The following is a 19713-nucleotide window of genomic DNA, read 5'->3' as shown; positions in this document are numbered from 1 at the left end:
TCCTTAAAACTCATCATCTTCAGTTGAGTGCTCTAATACTAATTGTCACAGGCTTATGTTTACATGATAGTCCTGTAGGACACTTAAAGGCAATATGCACTAAGTCAGCCTAAATGTCCCCAACATTGCTGCCCTACTAAAAATATGCAAAAACATAAAATTAGTTAATTCTTGTAAAGTAAATAACACAAAAAGGTAGAAGTAGAGAAAGTTCAATATGTTGGAAAATGCTTTGTATTGCTTATATACCTTATGTTGTACAGGTGTAGCCTTCTATAGGCAAAAACTTATAAAAAAGAAAAAATTCATTGATATATACAAATGTGACAGGACATGTTTCATCTCTTTATATTGTTAAGACCCTACATGCTGTATGCATGGTCCTCTGCATACTGCATGCATGGTTCTCTACACACTGCTTGCATAGGTACCTAGTTGTAGAGCCTCCTACATACTACTTGCATGTCTGCTCAGCTGTAGAGCCTCTTACATACTCTGCTTACATGCCTGTTGAGCCTCATGCATATTACCTACATAATGGTTGGTTGAAAAGTCTTATGCATATAAGGTTGCATGATTGCCTGTTGACTTGTGGCGAGCAATGGGTTGTGCTATCACATGAGCTTGGCTGGGCTCTTGGCTACTTGAATGAAAGTGACCCAAATGTTAGAATTGTGCTAGACGAACCTCTACTAGGCTGGTGCAAATAAACAGGTTGTGACATGGATGAACATATATATATAATTAGACAGACCTTGATACCCATTCATGAAAGTCCACAATGTCTATATATCAGTCACTTATACCCTGATACCAAATATTTGTAATTAGACAGACCTTCAAGTTTGCAGACTTCAAAACATAGTAGCCAAGTGTCTCCTCTGTCCATGGGGTAATCTAATAGGTGCATTCATCTACAATTTTAAAAAGCATCAACATATTCATTAGTCAATAAACGTAAGTATAAAAAAACATGTTTGATTAAATAATTAGTATTAAAACTATACATACTAAAGGATCGAATTGCCTAAAAAAAGGAGATCAATTAGACAATTTAAAACAATTTTTACCAAATTAAATAATTAAACTAATTTATGTAATTTAATGAATGATGACTATTTTTAATGCAGTTTGTCAGTATTTCAATATATATTTTAAATCATCAATACAACATAACAGAAATTATAAATTTAAGGGAAAAGAAAATCATACAAATGATGTATAGTGGTTCAACACAACCTAATCTATGCCTACTCCTCCAAGCTATTTCCTTTGGAGTATTATGCTAATTCTTGGTTGACAAAACCCTAACCAAATTTTTCTTCATAATACAAATAGCTTTCAGGTGCTATTAACATTTACAAATATTATAATTTACTTTCTCTCACTAGAAATCTCTAGTCTCTCCAAAAATGAACTTTATTTCTTTCTAATGTGAATTTTTATATAAATTCGAAATATAATCTCTCTCAAAAAGTGTATATGAACATTTAAGTGTAGTATAACCCAATACAAATAAAATCAATAGAGTGTATAAGCAAAAGTTTTAATTAAAGAAAAGGATTTGCAAGTGAATCGCTAAAAAATGATTTGCACTCAAATATATGAAAGTTTTTTGTGCCAAAAGTTACTCTCAAGTGATTTTGATTGAGTTTATATAAAGAAAAATAAGGAAAGTTACCATTATGTATAAAGCTAGCTATTTTAATTTTTTTTAAAAACCCAGAATTTGGTCAACCAAATGTAATTCAGTCAACCAAATATGATGTGACACTTCTATGACATCCACGTAATACTAGTCGTTAGAAAATTGATACCACAATTCGATCAATTGAAAGGAATTCATTCGATCAGATTTTTAAAAAGTCAAAATAGATAGCTTTTGGATAATTTAGAAGCTGTCATAAAAAAAAAAATTGGCTATTCAAATTTGCTCAATAGAATTTTATTATATTTTACCCCTGAAATTTGAAAATTTGTAATTTTCACTTAAAACTTTGAAATATGACAATTTAACCTATTTTAGAAAACCTTTTCAAAACCAACTTTGATATATGAAATTTTAGTTCACAAGATTTTATAATTTCAAATGAGTTATTGAAATTTGATAAAAAATTGGTTTAGGTTTGAAAAATGACACTTTAACCCCCAAAATGTAAAATATATATTTTCAAGTGACATTTCACATGTAAACAAAATTTTTAATCAAAATTAATGTTTCAAGATACAAAAACCATCTACCTAAACTTAAGGTTTTATTCAAATTTTCAAGAATTCTTTATTTGGAATCGTATCTTTGGTTTTCATCATGATACTCATTTAAATGCATTACATAAAATCCTGTAACTAAACTCGCACTTAAATAAAATCATTAGTCAATATGATTAGAAACATATTAGTTTGTTATTATTAAAATAAGAGTATAATGACTCTTTAAATCAACAATCTCTCATTTTTTATGATGATAAACATATATATACTTCAAAAAAATTTATAAAGTATGTCAATGAATAGATTTTCTTGAAGTTAAGAAACACTTGATTTTTATAAAAAATTTACAAGAGTTTGCCGTAAAAATCAAATTTCCTCCTCTTGAATATATGTACCATAGACAAATAATAATGCAATTGATATTGCTAGAATTAATTAAAATTTTGAGAAAGGAGAAAGAAGATAAACTGAAATACTGAGTTTATTTTGTTTTCTAGCTACATAAAATGTAGAGTTACATAAACAATATAAATAAAAGAAATCAACATAATATCCTAAGAAATAACAATTAAATCCTCTGAAAATAACAACTAAAAACCCACTAACAACCCATGATTAACTAAATACGTGGTCTACCCACTTATATCATAAAAACTCATTTTCTCCTATTTACACTCCACCACTAACGCCACTAACAGTTTTGACTTGGTTTAATAATATCAGTGCCTCCCTTAATCCAAGTCAGAGAGATTAGCCATTCCAAGTGCCTACTTCAATTTGATAAATACGTAGGTGTGTTTTGTTTGTGTTGCAGAATTTCCAAAATTTTTCTCAACCAAATTGCTTGAGTAGCACAACTTCCTACTACAATATATTTTGCTTCTGTTGTTGAAAGAGCCACCACCTGCTATTTTTTTTTTTAAGACCAAGAAAAGATAGCTGAACCAAGATGGAAAGCATAACTTGATGTGTTTTTTCTAGTCTCAACATCACCGACCCAATCACTATCTATATAGCCAACAAGTTTCATAAAATTATTAGCAGAGTAAAAAAATTCATCATTCATTGTACCTTTAACATATCTCAAAATTCATTTTGCTACCTCCCAATGTCACTCTTTTGGTTCTTCCATAAACCTACTAAGCAATCCAACTCCAAAAGAAATATCTGGTCTCGTAGCGACTAAATATCTCAAATTCTCAATCAAACTTTTGTAAGATGTAACATTCACATTCTTCCCAGCTCTATGTTCTGACAAATTCATTTTTTTAGCTACTAGAGTTAGAACTAGCTTAGAATTCTCCATTTTGAACTTCTTTAGAATATTAGTGGCATATTTTCGTTGTGAAAGGAAAATTCCACCATCTATCTAAACAATTTCAAGTCCAAGAAAATAGCACATCAAACCTATATTTGTCATCTCAAACTTGCTAATTAAAGCCTCCCTAAATTCTGTGATCAACTTCAAATTATTCCCAGTAAAAATTAGATCAACATAAAGAATACTGTGAGAATATCACTAGATTTAGTATGTTTAACATACAAAGCATGTTCATAAAGGCATCTCACAAAACCATTCTGAACAAAATAAGAATCAATCCAAGTATACCATGCCCTTGGTGCTTGCTTTAAGCCATAAAAAACTTTCTTCAACTTGTAGACCTTATTTTCCTCCCCTCTTTTCACATATCCTATAGTTGCTCAATATATATTTCTTCTTCCAAGAAGCCATTTAAGAAAGCATACTTTACATCCATTTGGTGTAGTTTCTAATTATTTTGAGTAGTACGAGAAATAAGCATACGTACTATATCAAGTTTACTTATTGGTGCAAAAACTTCAAAATAATCGATACTCGGTTTTTGCTTGTAACCCTTTGCTACCAACCTCGCTTTGAAATGATCAATTTCACCATTAGACTTGTACTTTGTCTTATAGACCCATTTTACACCAATTAGCTTCTTTCTTGAAGGTAACTCAGTTAACTCCCATGTATCATTTTTTTCAATAGCATGAATTTTTGCATCCATCGCTTGTAGCCAATGGACATCATTAGTAGCTTCCTCAAATGATATAGGGTCATAATCTGCAAAAAGAGCAAACTGAACAATTTCTTCATCAAATGGGTCATCATCAGTGCTTAAAACATAATCCTGCAAACGAGTTGGCATGTGACGCTCACGTTACGGTCTTCGAGTTGGTGATTGAAGTTGCAAACTTGATAAAGATTCAAGATCATTTTGAATAGATTGTTCATCAAAATAGTTATTAGTAACAATAACTGGTTTTTCTTCCTTATTAGACTAGTCCCAAACACCATATTCATCAAAAGTAACATCACGACTAACAGTCACTTTCTTAGTCTTTGGATTATACAATTTATAAGCCCTTGATGTATCATTGTAACCAATGAAAATGCTTTTCTCACTTTTATCATCAAGCTTTTTTCTCAACTGATTTGGTACATGTGCATATGCCATGCAACCAAAACCTTAAGATGTCGAATAGATGGCTTTCTTCCACTCCAAGCCTCCTCAGGTGTTTTATCTCGAATACTTTTTGTTGGGCACCTATTCAACACATAGACAACATAAGAAACAACTTTTCCCCAAAAATATTTAGGCAAGTTTTTAGATTTTAACATACATCTCACCATGTCCATGATATTTCTATTTTTTTCTTTCAGCTACCATTTTGCTGTGAAGTGTATCTAGTTGTCTTCTATGTTGAATGTCATGCTTTTCAAAGAAATAATTGCAAACTAGGTATTCTTGACCTCTATTAGTTCTTAAAAATTTTATTTTGCATCCACTTTGTTTTTCAACAAAAGACTTAAATTTTTTAAAAACTTCACATGCTTCTGATTTTTGTCTAAAAAAAAAACCCATGTTTTTCGACTCAATCATCAATAAAGATAATAAAATACCTATTACCTCCATGTGATGGAACTTCCACTATGCACAAATCTGAGTGAACAATCTCCAATTGATTTTTAGCTTTCTAAGATTTGCCTATAGAAAAAGGTTTTTTGTGCTTCTTTCCCAAAACACAAATCTCACAAACATGATCAGAAGTATTAATAACAAGCAAACTAGAAACTAACTTTTTTCTTGCCAAATAATTCAAGCCAGAAAAATGAAAATGCCCAAAACGCATATGTCATAGCCAATTATCATCAATAATGATAGAACTGAAATAAGAAACAACTTCATGCTAAAGTTTCAAAGGAAATAGTCGGTTAGAAGACATATTTAGCTTTGCTATCAATTTCCATCTGCATCTGAAATGGTGCAATGTCGATGCTTAATTAAAATGTCATATCCTTTTTCTGACAATTGACCTATGCTCAATAAATTTTGGTGAATACCAGGAACATAAAATACATCCGAAATATAATTGTGAGAGCCATCCTTCATTTAATAGATACTTGACCTTTTCCCAAAATTGAAACTTTTGAATTGTTGCCAAAAGTTACTTCTGAATGAACAAATTCATCTAACTCAGAAAAAAATTCCTTTTTCCCACACATGTGATTGCTACATCCAATATCCAAAAACCACACGTTCTCGTCTACAGTTTAAACATTACAAGCTAAAAGTAAAGTTTCTGATTCATTAGAATTATCACCATGTTTTTTAGCAATATTTGCTTGATTTCCATTGTTGTTGAATTTTTTTAATCGACAATCTATAATCTTGTGCCCAGATTTTCCACAATTAAAGCAATGAAACTGAAACTTCTCGTGCTTGGCATTATCTCCACCTCTTCCTTGTCCTGGATTGTATGGCAAATAATTACCATGTGTTCTTCCTCTTCCTCTTCTTCTATTATTGTAGCCCCAACCTCTATTGAATCATTCTCTTCGATTTGGCTTAACATTACTTAAAGTGACTTGACACCCCAAGGCTTCTTCAATTGGTTTCTCTGACTTTCCATGTATTTTGTCAACATGGCTCTCTACAATGCCTTGTAATTCTGCAATTGTCATTTGATTGGTATTGTGTGATTTTGTGATTGAAGCCACCACATGATCATACTTCATTGGCAATGTTCGAAGAATTTTTTCGACTACAGTATTGTCATCGATTTTTTCTCCATATAATCTCATCTTATTAACAAGATCAGTAAAACGAGAAAAATATTGCTCAACACTCTCTGAAATGGTCATCTCATAATGATCATATGCTCTGTGTAAGGTCTGCAACTTGGATTTCTATGCCTGATATACTCCTTTATAAGACAATCACAATATCTCCCACGCCTTCTTGGTTGTCTTGGCATTGGCTATCTTTCCAAACATAGAATAATCAACACCTTGATGAATTTGTCCTAATGCAAGTTGATCTCGTCGTTGGGAATTTGCATCAGCTTCATCTATAATTCTTGGATCAACAAAGCTCCAAAGATTTTGAGCTTTTAAATGTGTAGTCATCAAAATCTGCCAATAATTGTAATCAAGTTTCTCGTCCCGTTTGGGACTTGACCAAACAACATTGAAATTGTTTGTCATGATTCACAACTGAAAATAGATATGTTGAGATTGCAAGATTGTATGACTCTGATACCAAACTGCTAGAATCAATTAAAATTTTGAGAAGAGGAGAAAGAAGATAAACTGAAATACTGTGTTAATTTTGTTTTCTAGCTACATAAAATGCAGAGTTACATGAACAATATAAATAAAAGAAATCAACATAATGTCCTAAGAAATAACAATTAAATTCTCTGAAAATAACAACTAAAAACCCATTAACAACTCATGACTAACTAAATACGTGGTCTATCCACTTATATCATAAAAACCCATTTTCTCCTATTTATACTCCACCACTAACTCCACTAACAGTTTTGACTTGGTTTAATAATATCAAATATTAATATCAAATATCAATATCATATATCTAATATCAATCACATCAAAATATCCACAACATTAATCAAATATTATATCTATAATCATACTCAAATATATTCATGTTCAAATATAGAATATAACATTTAAAACCTCTCCTCCTTTGTTATTATGAAAAAAAGATAGGCAAATCATATAGTTAATGAAACAAAAGAAGACTAACATGCATGAACATATATATAAATTATCACCAAAATGACCAAAAATAAACATCAAGCCACAGTGCATGAATACAATGTCTAAATAAGCATGATTAGTAAAATAAAAGCACCAATAGTCCAAACAAGATAAAACATAAAAGTATGTGTAAAATACATATACATCAAAGATAAACTAAGAAGGAGGTGGAACAAAACGATAAAGAAGCTCACTTATGCTGCTCATGACCTTGGTCTGAAAATTGGCAATACTAGTACAAATATTAGCAAAATCAGTGCGAACCTTAGCATGAAGACTAGCAAGCTCAGTAGGCAAAATAGAGATAGGATTAGCGGCTGAAGTAATAATCGGCTCAACAAAAAAACTTGCTCGAGTAGCCATCCTAGGTCTCTTACCTGAAGCACGAGCCTACAACTTGAATCAATCTAGATCCTCATCTAGCTCATCATCATTGTCATCAATATCAACGTCAACATTAGCACCATTAGTAACATCATCAGCTGGAGCATTAGAAGCCTAGGGCCCATCATCAATATCAATATTGGGGGCCAAACTTGCATTAGTATTGATGCTATTATCAGGGGACTAATTCCAAGCTGATAAACGGAAGTTTTAGTTCTGCTGCAAAATCACCAAGCTCATCTGCCGATGACAACATTAGTGACTAAATGCATGTTTGAAATAAGAACATTCATCATTATAGCGGGTTGAAGAGCCATGCATATAAAATATACAATTTCTTTACGTATGCATGTTTGTGTTATACTTACCGATAGATCCTGAAACGAAGCTAAGATAATCTTGATGTATCAGTCTTCTATCAAATCCAGGTAGTGGAATGAAATATCCAACACGACTAACTTAACTATAAGTAGTACAGATGTCACAAATAATCTTCGCCATATCTCACTCTTAAAAAATGATTCTGCAGCATTATTGACGACGGAACTTAAACGTACAAAATTCAAGAACCCATTTTTAAACATTTTAGTTCTTGACTGTGAATTCTCATGTTATTGCCATTGCATGAACTAGGAATGCCTGGCCTATCATTCAATATTGGTGGAACAACTTCAAGGTTCACAGAATGTGCAGATTTAGCCTCCACATGCATATAGTCACTTTGAAACTGATCTGAAGAACTGATAAAATATTTATTCCTTGCTTTCAACAAAAAAGGTCTGTTCAGGAGCAAATTCCCTTGGCTGAATTCTACTAAATCTATCTTAACAGAAGCAGGCGTCTTCACATGCAGGGGATTACAGAGTATGAAAATGTTACATTAAGTAAAAAAAAGAAGAAGAAGATGAAGAAGATACAGTTATTTGATCAAAATAAAGTTAAAGAATAATTCACAAAAATATTAACATTTACATTACATAATTACATAAATTATTGTCTATAAAAGATATTTTAATAAGTATGAAATATTTTTTTTAACTTATTTTTTCTTACAAACCTTTAAAAATTCATCAATTCTAATAAAAAATAATCAAATTATTCAAAAATAATTAATTTTTTAAAAAATATCGTAAATTTTGGTTGACCCTGATTCTACGGATTTTGACATATTTATCCAATTCATGATTTTGATTGAGTTTGACTAAGTTAATGAATAAATTATTTTTTAATATTAATTAGGCAGAACTTAATGTTAATTTTTGATTTAATCGATTGAACCGAATGATCTGTTTCAGTTTTAAAAACTATGGTTATATGCAGTAAAAAGAAAAGACCCATTGGCATTACACTGGCGTCTTTAAGGAAACAACAAAAAGAGTGAAACAGGTGGTCGTATAAATTGAAAGCGCAATTCCGAAAAAAGCCTTCTCCAATTAATAAAAGCTGCACAATTTCTAGGGTTTCACACGATAACAAAACAAAATGCGAAGCATTTGGTTACTGTTTTCATGTTGTTAAAATTGTATAGTTCGTTCGTTTCCTCCGAAAGCAACAGAACAAAAACAAACAGGCGAACTAACCTCTAAATTTTATGACATTTTTGGAGAAGAATTGGGAAGTGAAGAGACTAGAGCTAAAAGAAGAGTTGCTTCCATGGAGATACTTTGGCTACAATACAAGTAGCAGAATCTTTTGTATGTAAAAGCTGTCAAAATATGTACTTTTTTTCCAGGATGCCATGAAATATCTATATTAACTTTCAACCCTCCAAAATTAATTTTTATTGTTAACCTTTACATACATACATACATACATATATATATTACACCGATTGAACATTAACCAGAATGTGATTTCTTGCCATTATTGTTTATGTTACAGATTATCAAGCATGATATAGATAGAAATCAAAAGCATTTCGTTTAAATTTGAGATTAATATGCATTTAGGGAATTTTACAGTGAATGTCACAGTTCATTATTGAGAGCTAGTAAGTCCATTCCTTAGGAAGAAATATATCTGGTGAAGAATTCTCTTGATGCTGTAAGATTACACTGCATTTTGTCGACACATCATTCCCAGTACTTTTAACTTTGACTGAGTTATCACAGTTATTAGCTTTATAATCTGCAAACGAAGAGATGTTTATGATTTATGTTCAGTGATCAGTGTCAGCACTTGTAACATCAAGATGATGAAATGCAGTAGAGAAGAAGACAGAACCTTTTCGCTGTGAAATTTGCAGGCCTATTGCATGTACATTGAGGTTGAGGGCTTGAACAACTCGGGAAGGAAGAAGGACAGGGGAGCAAGCTACAAAAACATAGTTCCACAATGTTTTCCTTTAGCGAAAATTCTTGTGCATTGAGGCATCACTCAGAAAACCATTACATGTATAAATTTTCTTCAAGGATTCAGTAATGTATGGGTGTAGTACCTGGCTTTCTGCTCGGGTGGAAATTGGTGCTGCCTCCATGTGGTAAAAAAACTCCAGTCCCACAAGATTTCTGGCCAGATTCTAGAAAAATTGCTTGCATTCCAGATCCTCTGTATGCCCTGGGATACCTCGGTTTGTGATGCGGTTGAGAGCCAGTTTTCGATTGCTGATGACACAATAACATAGACAGCATGAGTAAGCCATTCGTTTTCTTGCACATTTATTTACATCATTGTTCATTTTGCTAAGATAAATGTCATAACATTGGCCTAAAGATAAATGGCACTAATAACACTCAACTTTCATATTTCTGCATCTTCAAAGGAAGGAAATTCAACCGAGTCTGTGGGAAGGTTTGTTAACACTTCCTCTCATCCCACAAATCGAATTATCAAAATTGAATGGTTTAAATCATCATTCATCTCTCTCGTCCCTCAACATTAGTTTCTTCCCTATTATCATTTCCTAGGGCCAAAAGTAGCAATACTGACCCAGAGACAAAAACGAAAGAAGTCTGAATCTTTTTCCTCCGAGCTTATTGCTTGAAGGTGAAAGCATGAGAAATTATTTTGAAAACAATACATTATTATACATCTAAAATTCAGTACTTTTAAGTTGGTAGTAAAACAAAATGATTTATTCAATCAGAGAAAGATAGAAAATGTTTACCACAGTAAGTGACTCTGCTGGCAATTTAGAACTAGGGGGATGTTGCTGTTGATGCTGCTTGTGCTTCACTTGTCTCTGCAATAAAAAATTAAACAATCAAAATCTATATACAGGCAGGCCTGGCAATTAACGGTTAAGCAGAGAAAAAGAAAAAATTATAAAACCTGAAGATGATGATGAGTATCAGAAAATGCTTCATCGAGAACATGAGAAGGAAGCCAGGGCAATCCTTCTTCAAAACCGACTTCTCCTCCATCTTCAACAAAAGCAGCCATTGAAGAGAGAGATAGATAGCTTAGACTTATTATTATTATTTTAGTTAGTTGTCTTGCTCTGGAATAAAGAGAAATAATGCGGTCTGTCTCAGTTCCAAACTTCCAACTTCAAACCTGAAACTCAACTAAATAATTTACGTGTAAGCGTTAACAGATTTTCTACTCTCAACTTAAATGTGCCCCTTTCTTTTTCTTGTCTTGTGATTATACGTAGCGTTTTTCCTTCTTATATAGCGTTCCCACTTAGTTTCCAATCCAAACGCATCGACCTCAAGGGGAAACGTTGCATCCACGTGTCATCACGATGTATGACTTGCTCCATGAGCATAAAAAACTCCTTAAAAAATAAAAAACTTACCCATAACGTAATCCTCTGCTACTCCCTAACATTTTGTGTAGCTTTTCTTTCAATTTTGTACCTTCTTCATTTTCTTTATTGCGTAGTTATATTGTTGATTATGCGCGGTTTCTTGTCTCTTCTTCTTCTTAACCACCTCAACAATCCACCTGAAAAATCCTTGAAAGTTTGGATTAGGAAAGTGGTCTCTCTGCATAACTACCTGTGTTATTATAATAACGCTTCTCAAGATTATAAGATTAGGCTTGGTCAGGTTTTGTTTGGTGGGACCATTCATCTGCCCTCGTTTCTTCAATCTTGTTTACGTGATTATAATTTTATGATGGTGTAGGTGAACCACTATTTCCAATAGCAATTTGCTTATCTTGAGATTGGTTTGATACAATAATAACAAACCCAAATTGATTTTTGTCTTCTTTATGCTTGTTGCACGGGGCCATAGCTACTCAATCATTCTTCAATACTGAAGAGGAAACGTGAATTTTAGTATTGATTGGTCGACCCTAATGAAAATGTTAGGCAGATGGGAAAGTCAAGTAAGATTTCGCTATTTTGGAACGGGGAAACCTCCTTATGCACGTATTCTATTTTGGAACAGCACAACAACCTCTTTGTTCAAGCATACTATTAATCAATCATTAAAAATTAAGTAATGTTACTATTCTTAACAGTAATAGTGTGTGTGTGTGTGTGTATATATATATATCAAGGGCATGAACAACAGATATAGAAGTCACTGGTCAATCCTTACAATTGGTATTAATTTCAAATAACTCTTTTGTGGTGGTTGAACACCACGCAATCTATATTGAAATGAATGCCAACATTTCCTCAGCATTCAGATATTCTTTAATAGTCCTCTGTTCACAACTGCAGAAGGAAAACGGAACATACAATTTAAAAAAAAAAAAAAAAAGAAATCTCAATGCTCCATGTTGACATGAAAAGAAAACCCTCCTCTCATCCCGAGCTCGAAGAGACTTTTGTAGAATTCTGCTTAAGGAAAGCTAATTGAAACTTCAGTCACAGGCATTGTGCTAGTTACTTTTATAAGCTTATGAGTGTCTGCATTTAACTGAACATTGTCTCTCTCCATTCGCTCTGCAATTATAAGAGGCATTTTACCAGCTTTTTCATAAGTTTTCAGCAATGAATTATATATCTCAGTTGTCACGTAGCCAGCATTTCGAAGAATAACCAGCAATTGCTCTGCTGCTTCGATGTTTCCTTGCTCCTCAAGCTTCTCAAATACTTTCTTAACCAACCTTTTGTCGGGACTCCATTTATTCACAGTACCAATAGCTTTCTGAAAACAATCTAGAAGCTTTTCCATATGGCTTGTTTCTAAATAACCCCACGTAAAAAGTTCCCAGGTAGTGTAACAAGGCTTGATGTCTTTCTGCACCATCCGATTGTACAAAGTTTCTGCCTTTTCCATCTGGTTTTTGGTGATATAAGCTGCAAGAAGTATATTTGGAACTCTAGGATCACCAGTCCCTGAAATGGATTCCCACTCATTATAGAGATTTTCAGCTTTTTGGAGTTCCCCGAGTTTCACATGTGAAGATATCATGCAAGTATACTCAGCATCATTCATTTTGCGAAACAATGATTTCATCTTCTTCCAGATTCGATGAACTCCATCCTTGTCCCCCATATTAGTATGCAAACTGAGAAGGGATGAATAAGCAATTCGATTCTTCCGAGAGACTCTTTTCTCCATTTCCTTCAAAGTAGACTCAGCTTTTTCAGGGAGTTTATTTTTTATGTACATGTTGGCTAATGCACTATACGTTACCCAGTCTGGATCTAGTTTCACCTTTCTTAGCTCAAGAAAGACCTTCTCAGCTGTTTCAACATCATTTTCCAAAGCACATACATTTAACCATAAATTGTAAGTAACAACATCAGGCAAAGTGTTTTTCTTCAACTCCTTAAGCACTTCAGGAACCTTATCCATTTTCCCACTGGAAATATACATGGACAACATGTGGTTATAGGGAAGGGGACATTTCAGGAACCCGCATTCTCTCATTTTCTCCATTAAAGCCTCGGCTTTGGCAGACAACTTGTTTTGGACATAGGTGTGAAGCAGAGCTGAACAAGTGGCTTGACCTCTCATCTTATCAGGAAGATTCTCAAAAAAATTTTCTGCACTAGGTACACCGCGAACTTTCGAAATCAAATCCAAGTGAACGGCATAATCACCAGGTAGTAGCTTAATATCTTGCTGTAAAGTCATCCACTCACATACCTGCATAAATTATCAAAATATATTTCCTAAAACATAAGCCCCATCATCGATGGACATAATTTTTCACAAGTTCAAAGCTGATAGACTTCAGTTCTAGAAGTAATATATCATCTTAATTATTCAATTTCACTGGGTATGATTGATTAAAACCTCCTATTGCATTTAAAAAATCACTTCTTTCAATAATTTGCATCATAACAAATTAGATTAAATATGATTTTACGTTCCTAAACAGGTGAAAAGACGAAATTGTGCACACCTCGAGTGCGTGTTTGTAGCGCTTGAGCTTCCGGAGCTCTCGCACGATACGATTGAGCTCGTATTTGCGCACTGTGTGACCTTCTTCTTTCCATTTCCGAATGGCAATTGCCGCGCTGCGTTTTGTGTACACCAGGCTCAGAAGTCTCCGCCCCAGCGTGTCTCGACCGCCGCCTCCACCATTTCTGACGGCTCCATCGATTTTTACTTCTGCCGCTTTAGTAGAGAAAAGCCGTGCGGCGGCCACGGTGGCTCGAATTGAGCGGAGCAACATTTTGCTTAAACCCTGGACTTGCTCCGTCACAGTGTTCCTGGGTTTTGGTCTACTCAGCTTCTTAACAGATCACGCGACGAGCACTCGAGGTGTGCGCAATTTCGTCTTTTCCATTTTATATAAATGAGGGAGTAACACGGTCTGACACACACCTTTGGCATAAATCTAATTTTCTACTCAAAATCGAATTCATTAAACGAAAAAAAATCCTCGTCTAGTGATAGAAAGTTGAATTATTATATTAACTTTAATTAATATATTTTTAAAAATTATTATATCTCCAAAAATTAACAAAAATTTAAAAAACTTTTTAAATATCTAATTTGAATAACAATTCATTTATTCTCTTTTTTTTTTTTTAATTATCATCATACTCTTTTTCTTGTCGTTTCATCAAATTTCAACTATCATTCTTACTTTTAGCGATTCGTCTCTAATATTGGTTTAATTTCCACACATATTGTTTATGTTGATTTTATCATCCTCGACTTATTCTCACACTAATATTGTTGTTTCTTGCTCATTTCATATCAACAAAACCTCTACCAACCCAATCTTGCAATCTCCCTTTATGATATGACTGAATCTTTATCGCTCCTCTTTGTTGCATCTCACCTCTTCATTGGCATCTTGGATGATTCAAAGTTGGCGTCTGTAAATGGCATGACGTTGCATCACACTTGATCTACACGTTTGTTGGTTGTATCATGCTCAATCTCAACAATCATGTCATACCCACATGTATGTAATAAAGGTAATTTGGTCTTTTAATATTTTCATATTGATTTATTTATAAGCGATATGTATAAAGGGCATTGTATGGTTGTGCACATCATGAGTGCACGCTTGTACATGTGTCGTGAAAGGCAATTTGGTTATTTTATGCATGACACATGAAATAGTTTAAGTATTAAGGGATGTATAGTCGTGCATAAAGGTGATACAAACTCGTACACCCGATAAAGATGAACAGTGCCAACTAATCACCATAAATGCCCATGCATAAGGAGATGTATGGTCATGCATGATGTTTGAATTTTGGATAAACATATTTCCTCTAATCATGAAACATGATTTTTGCTATAAAATTGTTTATACAACTATATAGGGAGGTTACATAGTCTTGAGTGATGTTATTTGACCAAAACAAAAGGGGATGATGTGGTGTTTGATAGAGTTATTTTTCTATATACACATTTTCAGAGTAAACATAAAAGAGACTGTGAGAGACTTAGAGATTTGGATGTCGTTAGAAATACTCTAGACATAGAAGAATCACCTTATAACCACATGAGGACCAGTGCATCATCAAAAGTGCAAGTAAGTAGGATTTTTCCTTAACTGAATTAATTTATGAGATAGAAGCATGCTATTAACATTAAAGGGTCTTGTGATTGGGTTATGAGTATATTGGTATAAAATATGACATTGTTTGTTCTGGATAATGATGTTAATGATTTGATAGTATTAAGAGGAATCTTGTATACCTTATAGAAATCTTAGATCAAATTTAAATGCATGTTCTATATGGTAATTGGTGATTGAAATATCACCTAAGGGCCTTATAGACTTATTTTATTGCATTAGTAAGTGTAGACTTTGATGAAATTGCCATAAAAGAAGCTAAAAACCACAAGAAAACCAACAATGCACGACCATAAATCTATATAAAAAAGGAGTGAACAAACATGCATTATGGGGTGCATGCCTATACAAAAGGTATCAGGGTGTTCGATTGTGTGTGCAAGTGATACACATGATAGCAAAGAGTTTCACTTGCGTAATAGCTAATAGAAAAAACAAAGCACAAAATAAGTACAAAGAAAAAAATTAAAAAGGTATGACATTAATTTATGTAGTTAAGCCAATTTGGCTTATGTTGTTGGACACCAAGTGTTTTGGTGATTATAAAAACATAAGTTAAAATTACTAACATGTCCAAGGAATGTGTTAAGTATTACAAAATGGACAAAGTTTGAAATTTACAAGATAAAAAAAAGATAGACTTAGATTAAAGATAATATAGTCATGCCTTAGTCGTGACAAAGTCGTACACCTCTTGTTCAACCTTCTAGAAACTTGGTTGAAATTTAAAGAGAAAAGCCTTGTCCAGCTGTGCAAGGAAGTTGTACAATCGTGCATCTTCATGTCTCAAATTATTATTTAGTTGTGCAACCTTTCTTGTCCAACTGTGCAACCGCATTCCTAATCGTGCTTCACACTTACATGTCCAGTCGTGCATCTTCATATCTTCAACAAGCTTATAGTTGTTCAATACCTTTTTCAATCATGCTTCATAAAATGGCTTCCATTCGTGCAATATTCAGTCCAATTGTGAAACTTCATAAAATTGGCCAATCATGCTTTTTCATGAAAAGCAAGAATTCTAGCCATGCAAAAGAGATATCAAACCAATGAAACAAAGACTTCATCAAAGCCTTGTCCAACCATGCTTCAATTGTGTCAACTGTGCCCTTTGTAAAATCAAGATCATACTTTAACCGTGCATAAATTGGCATGCAAACTGTTCAAGCTTCTGGAATTCTTACAAAAACAAATAAATGAAGCAAGTCGTTCGTGTTAAGAAAGTGCCACCCTTGCTTACTTTTAAGTTTATACCTACATTGGTTTCTCCTCCAAACCTTCATGTGACTTGAGATTGAACACTATCCAACCTTCAAGAGGTCACGCTTTGGTATCCATGCGAAGCACAAACACGTAAGAGACAATCCAGGTAGAAGGCTGCTAAAGCTTCTTTACTAGATTATTTGTGTTCACAGGAAGAGGAGAGAAAAACAGAAAACTTGCGACTAGGGTTTATTCTATGTAAGTGTTGTATATTTTTGGTTATAATTTTGATGCATACTTTTATTTGTGCAGGTCTCCGAGTGCAACAATGATTTCATCCAAACCCAACACCCTCAACATACATGCACGGCTGGCATGTAAACATGCACAACCAACATGTTTCAAACCATGCACTATGTGCCACCCAACATGATTTTATGCCTTGCATGACATGATTAGGTTATGAGTATATTAGTATAAAATATGACATTGGTTGTTACGGATAATGATGTTAACGACTTGATAGTATTAAGAGGAATCTTTTATAACCCCTAAAAATCTTATATCAAATTTAAATGCATGCTCTGTATGGTAATCACTGATGGAAATATAACCTAGGGGCCTTATAGACTTATTTCAAATTACCAGAAAAAATGCTAGAAACTATAAGATAGGTGATGATGCATGACCATAAATCGGTATAAAAAAAGAGTGAACAAACATGTATTATGGGGTGCACGCTTGTACATAGGAATTAAGGTGCTTGATTATGCATGCAAGTGATGCACATGATAGCAAAGTGTTTCACTTAAGGAATAACTATAGAAAAAATACAATACAAATTAAGCACAGAGAAAAAATATTAAAAAGGGACAACACTAATTTACATGGTTAAGCCAATTTGGCTTATGTCCATGGGTAAGATTACTACTAGTATTTTATTGATTCTGAATAGGTATACAAAAGAAAAAACAATCAAAGAGATTAAAATTGAATACCCATTTCAAATAGGATACTTATATTTATATGAAAGTATATTAAATAAATATAAAGATAATAAGAATGTGGCTTTACTTTTTTTTGAAATTTTTCGACAACTAATTGATGAAGTATTCTTGAAGTATCTCACTACTTCTCTTGCAATATCTTAGGAATTTATTCCTAAAATGTCTCACTACTTCTCCACTTTTGTTACATTATCTCAACAATTCTCTTATTTGAATACACATTATCAATCAACAAATAAATAAGAAATTCTCACCATCTAACTGAAGGATTTTGGCAAGAAAATTAAAATTTTTAGATCATATTCACATCATATATAATAATGATAATATAAAATTTACATGTTGTTTCAAGAAATAAAACATAGAAACATGTAAACTACCTTGTACCTTGTAAGTTGATTTGAAGTTTGGAAGCTTGAATCACTAAAATAAGTGATCTCTTGACTTGCACCCTTCAACGAAGAAAAATGGTGCTTTTTCCAGCAAAAAAAGAAGAAGAAGAGAAAATCTATATTTTTCTTTATTTTTTCTCACATTTATTACATTAAAACTTGATATTTATCAAGTTAAATCAAGTGTCTAATTCTCATTGGTTGATAATTAAGAGTAAATCATAATTTGACACATGTTGAATAATTTTATATCTAAAATTATTCATGCAACTTTCTAAACAATTTAAAAGGTGCAAAATGACAATTTTACCCTTTTTTTGAATCTTATTCGAAAAACACAATTTTTATCCTCGAAAAGTGCTAGCCAACCATAGATAAATATTTTCAGCTTCATAACACCATTTTCTTCCTTGAAATATGGGTGTGACTTTCAAGGTTTATAATGACGTAGCCGTAGGCCCATATCGGAGGATACGTTTCATTATATCACTATATAACTTAAAGTTGTCATTAACCGATATACTTCATTTTTTGCTATAAAACGAAGCTCCCACTAATTATGTGGTGTCATCTAGCAATGTCCCATAACCCCTACATCATAATGAAGTACAAGCTTCACATAATGTCAAATGAACCTTTCTTACTCACACTTACTATATAGTTCAATCCCTCCGTCGTTACATCCCGATTAAACTCAGATTCATGGAATGTCAAAATCTAATATTTAATCTTTTCGAATATCAAGTAATACATCATAACGTGCCACATCGAAACTCTCTTAATGTAGTCTTTTATCTACACTGGCCAGTGTCTTAGATTTTCATGTTTTTTGATATTCGTATAGGAACTCGGGAGCAGTCGAGCTGACGGATCCCTGTATGATCATCACTTGTCCTCTCGCTCAAGCAACATATGATCAAAACGACTTCTGAACGGGACATGATTAGCCTCATGGTATACACCGTATGAACCATACATTCCGGAATAAAGCACAACCGTGATATCTCAAGTCAAAGGATTTATGCACTAGTATGATTTACGATGTATCATTGACTACATATTAATTCCCATGTGATCATCGTTTAGTGGTCACGTTCGATAAATAATATAATATAATAACCTTTGATCAATTTTCTAACCATCAAACGGTTCTATTGTTTACCCATGTGTATATCCACCATGTCTAATATCATCCATTGATATACTGTGGTGATATAGCACACACCCACTATGCAATACTATTGCCTAAACAAATTGCTTATGTAAGGAACGATTTGATGACGTTTATTAAAACTCATCGGAACCTTTCATATATCGTATGCATGTAGCTAATATGGATGTAATATACAACTGCAACATAGATATAAAAGTGACGTAGAAAACATGTGAAGTATGACAAAACTCTTCTTTTATTAATAATGTATATACAAGATATACAACCCTTAAAATCAATTAAAGCGATTGGTTTTTAGGGCATATTCTAGCACTAACAACTTGTTACTTTGCTTTAAGTTCAAAAGAAGTGCAACATTAGATG

The 19713-nt window shown here is 33.0% G+C and overlaps 2 protein-coding genes across 2 annotated transcripts; both read right to left on the bottom strand.

The window, feature by feature from the left end:
* Nucleotides 1-9515: 9515 nt before the first annotated feature.
* On the bottom strand, nucleotides 9516-11559 carry LOC123224294. The gene is made up of 5 exons (XM_044647916.1): nucleotides 10955-11559; nucleotides 10791-10865; nucleotides 10122-10287; nucleotides 9908-9997; nucleotides 9516-9811 (listed from the first exon to the last, which is right to left on the bottom strand). Exons 1-5 carry the CDS (start codon nucleotides 11063-11065, stop codon nucleotides 9672-9674), a joined length of 582 nt encoding a protein of 193 aa, XP_044503851.1. The 5' UTR covers nucleotides 11066-11559; the 3' UTR covers nucleotides 9516-9671.
* Nucleotides 11560-12150: 591 nt separating this feature from the next.
* On the bottom strand, nucleotides 12151-14329 carry LOC123222746 (pentatricopeptide repeat-containing protein At4g02820, mitochondrial). Its single transcript, XM_044645678.1, has 2 exons — nucleotides 13937-14329; nucleotides 12151-13677 (listed from the first exon to the last, which is right to left on the bottom strand). The coding sequence occupies exons 1-2, from the start codon at nucleotides 14207-14209 to the stop codon at nucleotides 12421-12423; spliced, it is 1530 nt and encodes a 509-aa protein (XP_044501613.1). The 5' UTR covers nucleotides 14210-14329; the 3' UTR covers nucleotides 12151-12420.
* Nucleotides 14330-19713: the final 5384 nt, after the last annotated feature.

This window comes from Mangifera indica, chromosome 8 (genome assembly GCF_011075055.1).
Source record: "Mangifera indica cultivar Alphonso chromosome 8, CATAS_Mindica_2.1, whole genome shotgun sequence".
Lineage (NCBI taxonomy): Eukaryota > Viridiplantae > Streptophyta > Magnoliopsida > Sapindales > Anacardiaceae > Mangifera > Mangifera indica.
The sequence above is the reverse complement of the archived record's forward strand: the minus strand, read 5'-3'. Positions and strand labels throughout refer to the sequence as shown.

Excerpts from the sequence above, each read along its gene's own strand:
- LOC123224294 (XM_044647916.1), bottom strand. The coding sequence starts at position 11,065 with ATGGCTGCTTTTGTTGAAGATGGAGGAGAAGTCGGTTTTGAAGAAGGA. Across the intron at positions 9,998-10,121 it reads CCACCCGAGCAGAAAGCCAG|CTTGCTCCCCTGTCCTTCTT; the intron begins GTACTACACCCA and ends ATGTTTTTGTAG. Across the intron at positions 9,812-9,907 it reads GCAAATTTCACAGCGAAAAG|ATTATAAAGCTAATAACTGT; the intron begins GTTCTGTCTTCT and ends CTTCGTTTGCAG.
- LOC123222746 (XM_044645678.1), bottom strand. The coding sequence starts at position 14,209 with ATGTTGCTCCGCTCAATTCGAGCCACCGTGGCCGCCGCACGGCTTTTC. Across the intron at positions 13,678-13,936 it reads GCTACAAACACGCACTCGAG|GTATGTGAGTGGATGACTTT; the intron begins GTGTGCACAATT and ends TAATTTATGCAG.